The 15,156-nt window shown below is 46.5% G+C and overlaps 1 protein-coding gene across 2 annotated transcripts; it reads right to left on the bottom strand.

The window, feature by feature from the left end:
- Positions 1-7,742: 7,742 nt before the first annotated feature.
- LOC123164788 (uncharacterized membrane protein At1g16860) lies at positions 7,743-12,788 on the bottom strand. Of its 2 annotated transcripts, none has more exons than XM_044582359.1 (5): positions 12,532-12,788; positions 9,814-10,742; positions 8,730-8,885; positions 8,352-8,563; positions 7,743-8,266 (listed from the first exon to the last, which is right to left on the bottom strand). In XM_044582359.1, exons 2-5 carry the CDS (start codon positions 10,699-10,701, stop codon positions 8,074-8,076), a joined length of 1,449 nt encoding a protein of 482 aa, XP_044438294.1. In that variant the 5' UTR covers positions 10,702-10,742; positions 12,532-12,788; the 3' UTR covers positions 7,743-8,073. The 2 variants fall into 2 exon arrangements, with proteins under 2 accessions (XP_044438294.1, XP_044438293.1); XM_044582358.1 differs by lacking the exon at positions 12,532-12,788 and adding an exon at positions 12,346-12,370.
- Positions 12,789-15,156: the final 2,368 nt, after the last annotated feature.

The following is a 15,156-nucleotide window of genomic DNA, read 5'->3' on the forward strand; positions in this document are numbered from 1 at the left end:
TTATGGGCGTTTTTTCAAGCCACTGAGGTAAGAAGCAAGAATATTTACAATGTCGCCATAGCCGACCCTTATCTCATGAACGAGGAAAACCTAAAAAATGAGGAAGGGAGGCGGTGCATGAAGAGTTACCTTCTTGATTTCACGCAATAGAACAAGCTTAAGAACTTCCTCCTCGTGTCATACCAACCCATGTGCGTCCTTCTTTGGCTTTACGCTTTCACTTTTGTACCTTTTTCCTTCACATATGTTTTCACGTCTCAACATTTGTAACTTTTTCATGATCGCGGTATGTTCATTCTGTTTTGTGCAGCAACTATTGGGTTCTCCTAGTGCTAACACCGCAAAGGTGCAATTGTTACTTTCTGGATTCCACGAAGAGACCACGAAAAGACTGGTCCCTCCTGAAGGACCTTCTTGATGATTGTCTTTTTTATTGGAATACTACAGGAGGACACACGGTTAAAAAACTACAAAGGAAGTGGAAAGAAAATTATTGCCTTCAGATGGAACACTCTATCTTGTATGCAACAACCGCCGAGTAGTCTGACCTGTGGCTTCCATGCCTGCATTCATGTAACACCCCCGGTGTCATGTTACAGTAATCCCCTGTTAATGGTGCCATGTCATCATGTTACTGTTGCTAATCTTCACTTGATCCAAATCACAATTCAAATTCAAGATCAAACTAAAGTCCAAATTTCAAATTTCTCAAACATGCAAACTAAAATGTTCAAAGGGTGGAAAATAATCCCTGGATATTTGTCATGTTGGAACTGTAACGCCCACGATGCGGCTATATCTCCCACGTGTCGAGGCACGACTTAGAGGCATAACCGCATTGTGGTATTGTCGCAAGAAGGGTTATCTTCACACAATCCCATGTAATGAACAAGAATGGGATAACGAGAGTTGGCTTACAATCGCCACTTCACACAATACATAAATATAATTCATACATCATCCAAAATCCACATAGACCGACTACGGTCAAATCCAAATGAAAATAAGATAACCCCAAATGCTAGATCCCCGATCGTCCCAACTGGGCTCCACTACTGATCATCAGGAAAAGAAACATAGTAACGACCACGTTCCTCATCGAACTCCCACTTGAGCTCGGTTGCGTCATCTGCACTGGCATCGTCGGCACCTGCAACTGTTTGGTAGAATCTATCAGTCACGAGGACTCAGGAATCTCACACCCGCGAGATCAAGACTATTTAAGCTTATAGGACAAGGAGGTGCAAAGAGGTGGAGCTGCAGCAGGCACTAAGCATATATGGTGGCTAACATACGCAAATTAGAGCGAGAAGAGAAGCAACGCAACGGTCGCGAAGCTAGAAATGATCAAGAAGTGATCCTGAAACTACTTACGCTCATGCATAACTCAAACCGTGTTCACTTCCCGGACTCCGCCGAGAAGAGACCATCACGGCTACACACACGGTTGATGTATTTTAATTGGGTCAAGTGACAAGTTCTCTACAACCGGACATTAACAAATTCCCATCTGCCTCATAACCGCGGGCACGGCTTTCAAAAGATAATACCCTGCAGGGGTGTCCCAACTTAGCCCATTATAAGCTCTCACGGTCAACGAAGGATAAACCTTCTCCCAGGAAGACCCGATCAGTCTCGGAATCCCGGTTTACAAGACATTTCGACAATGGTAAAACAAGACCAGCAAAGCCGCCCGAATGTGCCGACAAATCCCGATAGGAGCTGCACATATCTCGTTCTCAGGGCACACCGGATAAGTCAAGCTACAAGTAAAACCAGACCTCGAGTTTCCCCGAGGTGGCCCCGCAGGCTGCTCGGTTCGGACCAACACTCGAAGGAGCACTGGCCCGGGGGTTTAAAATAAAGATGACCCTCGGGCTCTAGAAAACCCGGGGAAAAAGGTATAGGTCGCAAATGGTAAAACCAAGGTTGGGCCTTGCTGGAGGAGTTTTATTCAAGGCGAACTGTCAAGGGGGTCCCATAAATCACCCGACCGCGTAAGGAACGCAAACTCAAGGAACATCATCCCGGTATAACAGTAACTAGGGCGGCAAGAGTGGAACAAAACACCAGGCATAAGGCCGAGCCTTCCACCCTTAACCAAAATATATAGATGCATTAATTAACTAAGAGATATTGTGATATCCCAACATGTCCATGTTCCGATTGGAACAACTTCAACTTCACCTGCAGCTAGCAACGCTATAAGAGGGGCTGAGCAAAAGCGGTACATAGCCAAACAACGGTTTGCTAGGAAAGGATGGTTAGGGGCTGACAAGGCTGAAATAGGAGACATGATATAGCAAGTGATAGGTAGCGAGCATGGCAATAGAGCGAACAACTAGTATAGCAAAGATAGAAGTGATTTCGAGGGGTGGTCATCTTGCCTGCAAGGTTCTCAGAGTTGTCGAAAGCTTGATCCTCGTAAGCGTACTCGACAGGTTCCTCGTTCACGAACTCGTCTCCCGGCTCTACCCAAGACAAGAACACAAGCAAACGGTACCACAATCAACACGAGAAATGCGCAAGCAACATGATGCAAAACATGTATGATATGCAAGATATGATATGCGATGCATATGCGTGCTCCGGAAGGAAAATGATGAACATGGCAGTAACTTGGCAAACCAAGCATGCCACTGGAAAGATGAGATGATTTCGGTCGAAATCGATATAAAGATCACCGGAATCGGATGCACGGTTTGCAAATGGCAAGCAAAACAAGAATGACACTAATCTGCGATAAACAGCAAGATAGCACTTCAAATGCAACAAGTAACAATGCTACAGCACCCCAACATAGCAACAAAGCACATGGCAGTAATCTACAGGAGATGCTTGACAAAAGATGAACACTGAGCTACGGCTAGTTCACAACATAACAAGCTCAAACAAGCATGGCAAAAGTGCAAAAGATTATAGGTTCACAGACTTAGTGAAAAACTGGACATGGCAGAAATCAGCATCAGGTAGCAATGTTCAGAGCACGAAATCAACATGCTACAGGAACTTAACATTGCAAAACAAGGCATAGTAGTGTTCTACTAAACGCACATGACAAAAGTCCCTTACTGACCATAAGCCAACAAGGACCAGAAGATATGATGGCAAGCATGTAAACATAGCAAGTTTCGTTATCAGGTTTCAGACTTAGCAGAAAACAGAGCATGGCAGAAATATTAATATGTAGGCCTCTTTGTGAGCTTGAAGCACTCACTACAGAGAAATGCATGACAAACCAAGCATACCTACAGCAAGATGGCATGTTTATGAAGCTATACATGGCAAGAACAATTGCATAGCATGTATGGATCAACTACAATAAGCTTGGCAAAAATGCATGTCATGTTAAGAATCTGCCAGAAATATTTTATAGCAAAAGTAGAGCAAGATTGAGTCATGCTATAGTACTCTAAAATTGCAAAAAAATTGCAGGAATGGATCAATTACAACTATAGCGACAAAACATCCTTACTGAACATCTCCAAAAGATGCATGGATCTCTCTGTAGCATCGAGTTTTCATGTCAACAAAATTACAGCAGACGAGGACTTAGAGAAATCACTAAGTCCCTGAAATCAGAAATATTACGGGGCCTACTTTGAATGCTTGTGCTAGTCACCACATAGATCACAAAAATACATGGACTATACCAATGGAAAGATGGCATGGCATACTTCAAAACACATGTAGAGCTCATGCTCAAAAGATGCATAGAATAAATGATACAAAAATGACAAATCTCCAAGTTATTGCATCGGGAACAGGAGCATATACTGAAACGTTTCTGGGACTTGGAAAAAATAACGGGATCTCGGGGGAAAAAGTCAACGCCTCACCACAGAGAGATCGATCCAGATCTCGATCGGGGCTGGGCCGCCGGCGGGAGGAAGAGGCGCCGGAGGGCGACGGCGAGGCAGGGCCGGAGGGAGGAGGAGCGGGGCGGCGGCGCCGGTCGCCGGAGGAAGGAGAGGACGGCGGGGTCGGCGGGCTCCGGGCGGCGGGGCACGGGCGCCGGCGGCGGAGATGGCGGGGCCGGCCGGCGGCGGGCGGCGGGGCGCCGGCGACGGGCGGCGGGGAGGCGGAGCGGCGGCGGGCGCGCGGCGCGCGGGCGGCGGACGGCGCGGGCCCGGAGGGCCGGCGACGGGCCTGCGGGCCGGCGGCGGGGCGAGACGGAGGCGGGCCACGTGGCGCTCGCGGGTTGGCCGGGCGGCGCGGCGGACGTGTCCGGCGCGGGCGGACGCGTCCAGCGCGGCGCGGAGGGAGAGGGTTAGGGTTTCGTCTGCAAATGTATATCGGGATGTCCACCTATAAATAGGTAGAGGGAGCTAGGAGACTCCAAATAAGGTGCGGTTTTCGCCCACACGATCGTGATCGAACGACCTAGAGCATGGAAGAGAGTTTGGTGGGTTTTGGGCTGGTTTTGGAGGGGGTTTTTGCTGGACAATCAAATGGACATTGCGGAGGCCCGGTTAACCGTTGGAGTACCAAACGACCTCCGAATGGAACGAAACTTGACCGGTAGATTCCGGGTGGTATATTAAAGCCACTTGACAAGCCTCGGTCCACTCCGAGAAAGTTTGACACACGCACACAAAAGAAAACTAGAGGGGTGCACCGGAGGAGATAGGAGCGCCGGATTGGAAAACGGACAACGGGGAAAATGCTCGGATGCATGAGACGAACACGTATGCGAATGCAATGCACATGATGATATGATATGAAAATGCATGACATGACAAAATACAAAACGAAAGACAAAACCCAACAACGGAGGGAAAAACATATCACATAGCCGGAAATGGCAAGAGTCGGAGTTACAAATATGGCAAGTTACATGCGGGGTGTTACACAAGTAGTAACCCACACGTAGCAATCTGAGGTTTTGAGGCAAAGATTGGATACAAGAAATAAACTAGGGTTTTAGATGAGATGGTGCTGGTGAAGATGTTGATTGAGATGAGTCCTCCATGATGAGAGGATCATTGGCGATGACGATGGCTTCAATTTCCCCCTCGTGGAGGGAAGTATACCCGGCGTAATCACTCCGTCGGAGAGCAAAAGTGCTCATGCCCAGGTTCCACCTCGAGACAACGGCGCTTCATCCTAAAAGTCTTCTCTTGATTTTTTTTCTATGGCAAATGGCTTCATATAGGAGAAGGAGGGCCACGGAGGCATGCTGGTGGGCCTACAAGCTCACATGGCGCGCCCCGGGGGGCGCGCCACCTGAGCTTGTGGCTCACTGGTGGGGGCCCTCTTGGTATTTCTTCTTCCACTATTTTTTATTAATTCCAAAATAAATCTACGTAAATTTTTAGGTGATTTGGAGCTCCAGAGAATAACTATCTCTGTTGTAGCTCTTCTCAGGTCCAGAATTCTAGCTGCCGGCAATTTCCTCTTCATATAAATCTTGCATGATAAGAGAGAAAATGAATTAGAATTGCATCATAAAGTGAAATAATGATCCAAAACATTATAAATAACAGTAGGAAAACATGATGCAAAATGGGCGTATCAGCGGCCAAAGGAAGTGAAAAGGCCATGGCAAATTGGTTCCCCATGGCCCTCAAAGGATCCGTCTGATCATTGTTTATGAACCTGCCGGCCTCTTTCGTTACCTCATGGGAGGATCTGTGACGGCAGTTTGTGTCCAACTTCCAGGGCATGTGTGCACGACCTGCACAGAGAGTGGTCTCTATGCCGTCAAGTAGGCAAAATGAGAATCACTAAGATTGTTCATCCAGCGATTCTGCAATCTCCGAAACTCCATTCCTAAGATCAAACAGCAGGCTTTCATGGTCACCTCCACCATGCATGGCATGCGCGATGGCAGTATGTTGGAGAAGCTCGGCACCTATGAGATCACTTTGGCCAAGCTCTTTGCACCGGTGAACAAACGTGCCAAGGTTGCGAGGGCGATGGCTTTCCATCTCCTGTGTCCCGACCAAGCAAAGGTTGGGAGCACCGACTTCGTCAGCGCGTCCGAGAAGGCGAAGCGCAAGACAAACCTCGTCCTTGAGGTGGAGCCGCAAACCCGCGAGGCATCAAAGTCTATGAAACCTTGTGATTTTGTATTTAGAGGTTAATTTCATATGGACAAAAGAGAAATGTTATAATTTTGTATTTGGAGGTATGTCATCTAGAAAAACGAGATATGACTTTGTTGCTTCACATGGCAGAAGAAAGACATGTAAGAGCAACTCCAATACGGTCCATCAAAATGGACACCAACAAATATCCGCGGATACGTGTGGACGTGTCCGTGGACATGAATAGGGGCGAAGGCCATCCAAACCCATAAACCAAATGCCCGCCCCCTTTTTCCTAAGAAAATGAATAAAACTATACCAAATGACTGCCTCTGATCACTTTGACAAATGTATCCAGATCAATAGCAATTCAAAAGTACATCTAAATCTGAAAGCACTCCTTGAAAGATGTTCAACAAGTTCTTAAATTTCATTGATCCCAAAAGCCGCCTTAGTCTTAAGCTTTCTCTCCTCGAGCTTAAAATTCTTCATACGAACATGTCGTTCAACCAGTTGGCATGCCCGTTGAGCTTCATTCAACAATGCATCATTGTGAAGGGTTTGTATTCCATACTATGGTAGAACGTCACGCCCGTACGAGGGTAGACAATGATATTATCAACATGTTGCAACAATGAGCAAATAAACAAAATGATAAAAGCGTAGAGCAACAAGACGCAAAACTTACGAGCTCTTCGAGCGGCGCGCCCCTTGGCCACCTTCCTCGCACTTGTGCGTACACACTGTGATACTTGTTGGCGGCTTTTTGAATGGTATACCATCATTGGACTAGCGGCCTCGCATTATGCTTCATGCCTTGAAACTCCACAATTATGACCAACGACACATCACATCACAATTCATCCTTCTTCACCGAGTACGCAGTCATAATATTTTCTTCAAAGTCAACAACAACAATGTCAAAATATTCCGCTGTGACATTTGACCTAACACTTGTGCGGGCATGGCATCCGCCATGGACAACGGCGGGACAACAATTCATCCTCCTTCACCGAGTATGCAGTCATAATATTTTCTTCAAAGCCAACAACAATGTCAAAATATTCCGCTATGATATTTGGCCTAACACTTGTGTGGGCATGGCATCTGCCATGGACAACGGCAACAAGGCCAGTGGTATTTGTGTGCCGCCGAAATCCAAGGTAGAACGACGACATATGCCAAGGCGGGGGTGGTGGCTTGCTGGAGCGGCCGAGGGTGCGGATAGAGAGCATAACGGAAAGGACATAGTGGGGGAAAAGGCTCCGGGTGGAGTTTTTGGGTCGCGATGACGAATGCACACGTGGTGGATGTCCAATGTCCGGACTCCCCCAAACCTCCCATAGGTTTGTTCCGGTTTGTAGGTTTTGTTCCAGTTTGTAGGATTTCAAGCATCCAGACAAGTCGCCAAAACCTCCCATAGGTTTGGTTCTGATTTGTAGGATTTCAAGCATCCGCATAAGTCCATACAAGTTCAGAAAAATTTAGCGAACGGCATTGAATGGCAAAAAATGTCGGAACCAAACATTTAGCAAACCACGTTGGAGATGCCCTAAGGAACTTCCACACGAAAACGGGAAGGGAATGTCCACCGACACAGATAGTGATGATGATAGTGACACAACAAACCCTGGTAAAGATAAATTGACAGAGCTTCATCCTCGATGAGAACATATCTACCATGAGAGCTGGAGTTATGTATGAAGAAGTATAGATACAGATTGGGGAACTGGAGAATGGTTTATGATGCTGTAATGCTACAAACCAAAATAAAAAAGAACATATGAACATGGTTCCACTCTATCTCCAAAGAGCTCCATGGTAGTACTGAAGCCATCAATCTTACAGGTATTCATTGCCCAACCAAAAAAGAGCAAAATGCAAAAAATACTACACAATCAAGCCGTGAGCAACTGACTATCAATATTGTACTAAACCATAATCACACCTTGCATTTGCACATTTTTCAATCCATAAAATAAACCCAAAGTCAAATATTGGTTTCCCTTTTCCCCAGGTGAACTGCCAGAACGAGGCTAGATAGCTATACTGGAATTACATCACCGTTCGACGTGTCTTCACATCTTAAGACTAGTCCATCAAGGCTAGTTGGGAGGAGGCACTTGCCCCACTGGCAACCAGTGTTGAAGGGTTCAGGTGGTGGAACAATCATCAGCACATTGTCGTTCCTTTGAACAACACCAATGACACTAACAGTGTTTCCCTCCTTAATGTATCTGCGATGTAAACATCCATGTCAAATGAAATGGGTAGCTATGAATACAATAGAGGTGCAAAAGCCAGAACAAGAAACAGTAATACCCTTCTTTTAGGCGCATTATACGATCATCACTTGAGAGGTTCCTTTCCCGTATCCATCTCAAAAATTCAGGGGACATGTCCTTGTTTTCTGGATTTATGTCAATAACAACAGCTTCATCGACATATGGGATTAGCCGTGCACCATATCCTATTTTGACCAATGCTCGCAGCCCAGATTGGAAATCAGAGATGTAGAAATCGACCGCATGCCGCTGCAGTAGTTGTATACAAAAGGTAAATGTAAGAGGAAAGATTATTAACAATAAGAGTTGCAATAGTTGGGATTTTCAGTTAAATCCTTATATTGCCTCATTATTGTAGGATTGTGAGATCCACATCATCTTGGTGATGAAAATTTGTAGCTAATAAGAAACTCACTTCAATTGAACGTAATCCCCAAGTAAATCGGCGATGCTGAGTGTTGGCAGCTTTTGAATCCCAACCCCTATACTCATACAAGCAAGACGAAGTGTATACACATCTTGGAACCCTTTGAAATGAGGACTCAAGGGGGAAATTTCCACAAGTAACAACCTGTCAAGTTAAATACGATAAATAAGATCCTATTACTACTGAATATAAAAGCGCTACTGCTTAAAACAGTTATGACCATAAGCTAACAATGAAAAAAAATATGGAGAAATGAATATATTATTACAAGATGCACAATCGAATTCATGTCCTTGTACTAGGAGAACATCACATCTCTCTTTAAGCATAATATATGTTGTAATCTGGTCATGGTATGGATCTCTGCTACCAAGTTTACTTTTTGGAACCATCTGCAGTATTCTGCCAACCTATGTATGAATTATCTTACTCCCTCCGTCTCATAATATAAGAGCATTTTTTACCCTACACTAGTATGAAATACGCTCTTATATTATGGGACGGAGGGAGTAATACTGAAACAGCTAGTAGCGCGGTGACTAAGTGACCTTGGTAGCATGTGCTCCTGGAACAAAAATAATATTTTCCATTCTTTCAAAAATATCTAAAAACAATTGCACATGCAGATGAGTGAGTATTATGTGTAGGGTATAAACATGCATATGCTTGTGTCTTGTGCAAAAAGAAAAAAACTTAGTGCACAAAAATTTAGTGCATAATATATGCTTGCACGTACATAGTAATACTACCATATGTACATGACTGAATTTTTGCTGCATTTTTTTGAAACTTTAAATGACCTTCTCATTTTTCTAAACTAAACAGTGCATGTGAGCTCAAGTGCAACAAACACACGTAGCATCGCTACATTACAAGTTAACAATGCAATTCAGCAATACACCAGAACTGGCAAAGAAACAATGTAATTTGAGAATTACTTCTAAATTGTAACAATAGCGAACAAATATATGACAAAAACAGAAAGCAGAAAATTAAATGTAAAACATTAAGGGAAGGAATGAATAGATGAAATAATTTAATGAGTCCAAAAAGGTGACAGCATTACACATACCCCTGTGACCTTCACATACTCTCCATCTTTCGCAATTCTAAGATCAGCATCAGGATAGCGACTGACAAACCTAGTCATGCCTCTTGTTCCCCAGCAAATGTTCCAAACCAAGAGCGCAGCAACAAATCCAAATATCACCACAACAACTACCAGCAAAATTGAATTATGAACAGCAGCTAGAATGAAGCCACCTGCTATGAACCCCATCGCAAAGAGCAGAATAGCCGCCCATAGTATTGGCTTTGGCAAACTGGCCTTAATTGAGTAGCTATTTTGCTCATTAATATTTGTAACAGCCGGGTTGTAAGCAGAAGAGGTGGCACGCATCTTCATCGAAACAGTAGAATCAAGAGTGCCTGATACTTTCCGTAGAGCACCAGATGAGTTCAACTGTCCAGAGGAGATAGGTCCTGATGTGATGAGCCCAGTTGTCGGAAGAATAGGCGGTAGATGGCCAGAATTCTGGCGAGCCATTGGGGTCACTCCTCCTGACTGGGGGCCAGAGGATCTCTTTGTTGGTTCTCCATGCTTATTGAGCGGTCCAGAATTAGATTTTGCCCTTGCCGAACCTCCAGTGCCAGGAACTGCTGCTGAAATAGAGCCAGAGTAGTTGGATCGAGAAGCAGCACTAGATACTGGTCCAGAATTGGAAGCAGCACCACCAAATGAAGTATTCCTTGAAGGTTGATTACCCAAAGGGCCAGATTTCCGTGACTTCTCAGCATGGAGGTCAAACATTTTCCCTAGTTCTCCTGATTTCTTGATGTCACCCCCAGTGTATGGCATAGCTGCAGAGCAAACAACCGGAGCCTTCTCCTTTGGTTGCTCAGGTCGCCCAGAGACATAAAGCCCATTGCTTAATTGGTGGGATGGAAACCGAGAACCCATATTCTGAATTCTCAGATACAACAAACACCTTGCATCAGCACCTGAAGGAAAACATATCAAACAAATGCAACGTCAATTTGGTTGTACAAAAAGGGGTATGCACATAAGATTCATAATTATCCCATTCAGATGAAGAATTATAAAACAAACTGCACCAGAATACAAAACAAGAGAAACTCGGTACATAGAACCACCCAGTACATACGATTACTAAAGATGGGACTTGGAAGAGCTTTAGATGGAAGAACGATCTCACAGAGTTCTGCCAAGTCCCAACAGATTGTAGCAGCTCAAATAGTTCAAGGCGACTGATGGTCTAAAACTTCCAAAATATAGAACCATTAATTACGGAATAAATCCTACCAAAAGTAGCAAAAGTAAATCTGCAGATACCTTAGGCTGGTCATAGTGGGGAGTAACTTAGACTAGTAACATGCATATGTTACTAGTCTATGTTACTACCTCTATAGTGCATAGTATCATAGATTAGTATCATAGATGGTCTCATTTATTGGCATGCATGACACATAGTAGCATCACATTTATTATGTTACGGTATCTACCTATGTTACTATAACCATCTCTCTCTTCTTTAATTGCCTGCCACGTAAGCATGTTTGCGACTCTCAAGTGCATGATACTACTTATGTTACCCCCACTATGGCCAGCCTTAGAGCATGTAGCTATGATTTCACCATGCAAGCATCATAGATAGTAACAGCAATTTGCAAAAAGAAACAACTAGCTACTTGTTGTACATTAAATAGTTCATGCTAACTCAACATATTCCGTCAAACAAATGGCAGAACAATAGGAATTTTATTTTGTAGAATGGGCAGGTAGGCAGTGAGAAGCGAATTAATTGTGGTAATGTTGTGTTCTTACTCCTTAAGCAGGGTGAAACTACACAGCCGCCCCAGAGTCTTACTAGCAGAAATTTACAGCCAAAACAGACAGAAGCAGTAGTCATCAAAAGCAAACCATCTGATTTAGCAGCGCCTTAATTTTGGGGGCAACGCACACTTTTGTGATAAACTAAAGCTCAACTCCCTCCAAAAGGAAGTTAAACAATACAGACAAGCCCCGGTAAAACATGCAAAATTCGCGGAGGGAGCTAAAGTATTCGCACAAAAAATTGATAGCGATGGTTACAGCAAAAGCAGGAATGAGTCTTCCAAATGATTTTCAGCAGTGGAATAAACAACCAAAAATGACACCACCACCACTGGATCTTGAAGTAGGTATAGCTTAAAGCTCCAGCAAAAACCTACCGGACAGCTCAATTCGAACAAGAAGCGATGGAGGAACACATTGAACAACCTACAGTCCACTCCACCAAGCTGTTGAGTGGGAGATCCTTTCTACTCTACTTAATTCCAATGCATATATAATCCATAACCTGGTGTGAGCTCATATTTATGTGCAAATCATCATCATTCTAATCGCTAGACTGAGAAAAGCTCAGTTGTACTATGGAAGGCGTCATCACGCAGCAATGCGTGCATCTGCAGATCCAGACGCTAGTGCCAGATCCAGGCAAATTTCTCAATCCAAGAACTAAAAACACTGCAAAGTTCACACAAACCAACACAAGATCCGGACAACGCGGGCCGAACAAGACACAAATAATATGGGAAAATAAACCTCCGGCCATTATTACTCCACCAAGTAGAAAACGAACAAATCCGCGACAAAAGGCTGGCGGGGATCGAGCATTGAAGAAAGAAACATTTGAACCAGCTTGCCCGCACTGACGGCAAAACAAAGAAGAGGGCCAAAAGAGGGGCACACTCGGGGAGCAATCCAGACAAGTTAGGGCTCGTCACCAACCGAAGAAACCAATCCTCCAAGCCCGGGTGGATCTCTGTTCTATGCTGGCCCAGCAGAGGAGTGCGACGACGACGGAGGAGGAACGGGAATGCCAGAACGATTCCTCTGTGGCGGCGTGCGAGCGCGCGTGGATGGGTGGAAATGGAATGGAAGGAGTGGAGGGAGGAGGGTTGTTCGGCCGAGATGGTGGGTTGGATGACACCGTCGGCGCTGTGGGAAAAGGAAGCTCTCTGGGTGTGTCCGTCCGTCTGTCTCTGTCGCTGTTGGTGGACCTACGCAGGCAGGAGCAACTCAGCACAGTCGCCGTACACGCAGCCTTCAAAACATTTTAGAGCAACTCCCCTCGCTAGGAAAAAAAACATGACCGTCACCGGGTACCCTCCGCCAAACGGGCCGGCCCAGCACGGCCTGGCCTATGCTCATCGTGCCTGGCCCGGCACGGCCCGCCATGGCACGTTTAATAGCCGGGCTGGGCCGGCCCACGGGCGCTGCTCCTTGGTCCAGGCACAGCCTGATTAGTAAACGGGTCGGCCCGATGGCCCATTTAGCACGTTGGGCTGCACATTTTCAGCCTATTGGGTTGGTTTTTAGGCCTATTGGACTATATTTTAGGTATACATATAAAGAAACTCTGAAAAAAATATTAAAAAAATAAACGGGTCATGTCGTGCCGGCCCGCGTGCCCAGGCTCCAGGCCCAGGCACGGCCCAAGGCGTGCCGCGTGCGGGGCACGACCCGTTTAGCCCGTGCCATGCCTGGCCCATGGCGGGCCATGCCGGCGTGCTCGCGGGCTGGCCTGTTTGGCCCCGCCCGTTTGGCCAGCTATACTCCACTGCACCTGCTCCCCTCGTGAGGGAAAAAATCCTAGCCGTCATCGGGTAGCCTCCATTGCACCTACTCCTCTCGTGAGGAGAAGAACTCTAGTCGTCGTCGGGTAGCCTCCATTGCACCTGCTCCCCTCACCGTCGTTGGGGTGCGTCGTCGGACAAAGCCAACATAGCGGCGGCGAGGCTATTTTGTTCCTTTAGCACAATGTTGAACATCATTGGATAGTTTGATCTGGTGGAGAAATGGGCTCGGCGCGGTGTTTGTTGATCGAGGTGTTAGGCCACACGAGGGCAGAGGTGCGTGCGCGCGGTGCTGGCCCAGGGCACGCATCTGGCGCGATTGCAATGTGGCAGCCGGTGCAGATCTGAGTGCGGCTACGCACATGATGGCGTGGTGGCCCTCGGTGGCCCAGGGGCGCCGACAGTCATGGTATGGACAACATGGTGGCGCGTGTCGCCTGTGTGCGCAGGCGTCGGGCGTGGCAAAGGTACGAGATTCACAAGCGGCAACGCATCGGCAGTGTGGCGCGGGCCAGAACTAGGCTTCACAGGTCGGCAGCCATGTGGCGCGACTGCCATCGACGTGGGTTGTGAAGCGTCCTTAGTGGATCATGGGCCCACCAAGGTCACGTCCTTAAGGACCTAGCGGGATCGCACGCCGTAGATCCACTTCTCCGTATTTAGCTCCAATGGAGTACACCATGGGTCTCTGCGGAGAGTTCTTCTTCATGGGTTTGGTTTCTTGCCGAATCCGGGAGCAGCACGGGCAGCTCTCCTCGGACACGATATCAGATTAGGCCCCTAAAGAGCGTAAGAAACCTTTACGAGGATCGATGTCAGATAGGATCCTGAAGTCGCTCTCCTCGGGCACGGTGTCATCTCAAGCCCTAGAAGAGTGTGAGAAATCTTTATCGGGATCGATGTCAGATCGGATCCTAAAGCCGCTCTCCCTGAGCACGATGTCAGATTAGGCCCTTGAGGAGGGTGAAGCAATGTCAGATCAGATCTTAAAGCTGCTTCTCTGGGGCCCGATGTCGGATTAGGCCCGAGAGAAGCATGAGAAACTTCTCCTGGACTTGATGTTAGATCGGGTTCAGGAGCTCGCTAAATTGGATTTCCATATCTTAGTGTCATATCAGATCGTGGAACTCCCGGTGGGAGTTGATTTTTTTTGACCCACCCACCAACCATCATGTTGCCAACGTCAAAGATCTTACCAACGTCCTTGAAGGAACCACCCACGAGGTCCCTCCATTCCCCTATCTCTCTAGGTCTAACCCCAAGACGGACACAATCTCTACCAAGCCAGGTCTTTCTCTCCAACATACACATGAACACCTCTCTCTCTCTCTCTTTCTCTCTCTCTATCTATCTATCTATTATCTGACACACACACCTCTCTCCTTCTCCTGGCCCTATCTATATAGTTAGATCTCTCTCTGACATGCACATATTGCTCTCTCTCTCTCTCTCTGTGTGTGTGTGTGTGTGTGTGTGTGTGTGTGTATGTGTGTGTGTGTGATGCAGACCATCCCACGGTCCTCCCCATGGACCCACCGTCGTCTCCTCAAGCGCCAAGTGGGCCGATGACACGACCACGTGCAAGAGCTGTCGAGACCGAGGTGACATCTCTACTTAATAGCTTCCATATGAACCACATGAGGCATGGCTACTACCTCAAGCGGAAATGCTATGTGTGCTCAGGTATGAAGAAGACCACCTCAGAGACGCTCGAAATGAAGATCAAGCTACCACGGAGGTGGACGAAGGAACACGACAAGGGATCATGGAAAGGCTA

This window comes from Triticum aestivum, chromosome 7D, assembly GCF_018294505.1.
Source record: "Triticum aestivum cultivar Chinese Spring chromosome 7D, IWGSC CS RefSeq v2.1, whole genome shotgun sequence".
Classification (NCBI taxonomy): domain Eukaryota; kingdom Viridiplantae; phylum Streptophyta; class Magnoliopsida; order Poales; family Poaceae; genus Triticum; species Triticum aestivum.

Bases quoted from the DNA above. Each gene is read 5' to 3' on its own strand.
- LOC123164788 (XM_044582358.1), bottom strand. The intron at 8,564-8,729 runs GTGAGTTTCTTA...CAACTACTGCAG, and splicing joins GGGGATTACGTTCAATTGAA to CGGCATGCGGTCGATTTCTA. The intron at 8,267-8,351 runs GTATTACTGTTT...TTTACATCGCAG, and splicing joins ATAATGCGCCTAAAAGAAGG to ATACATTAAGGAGGGAAACA.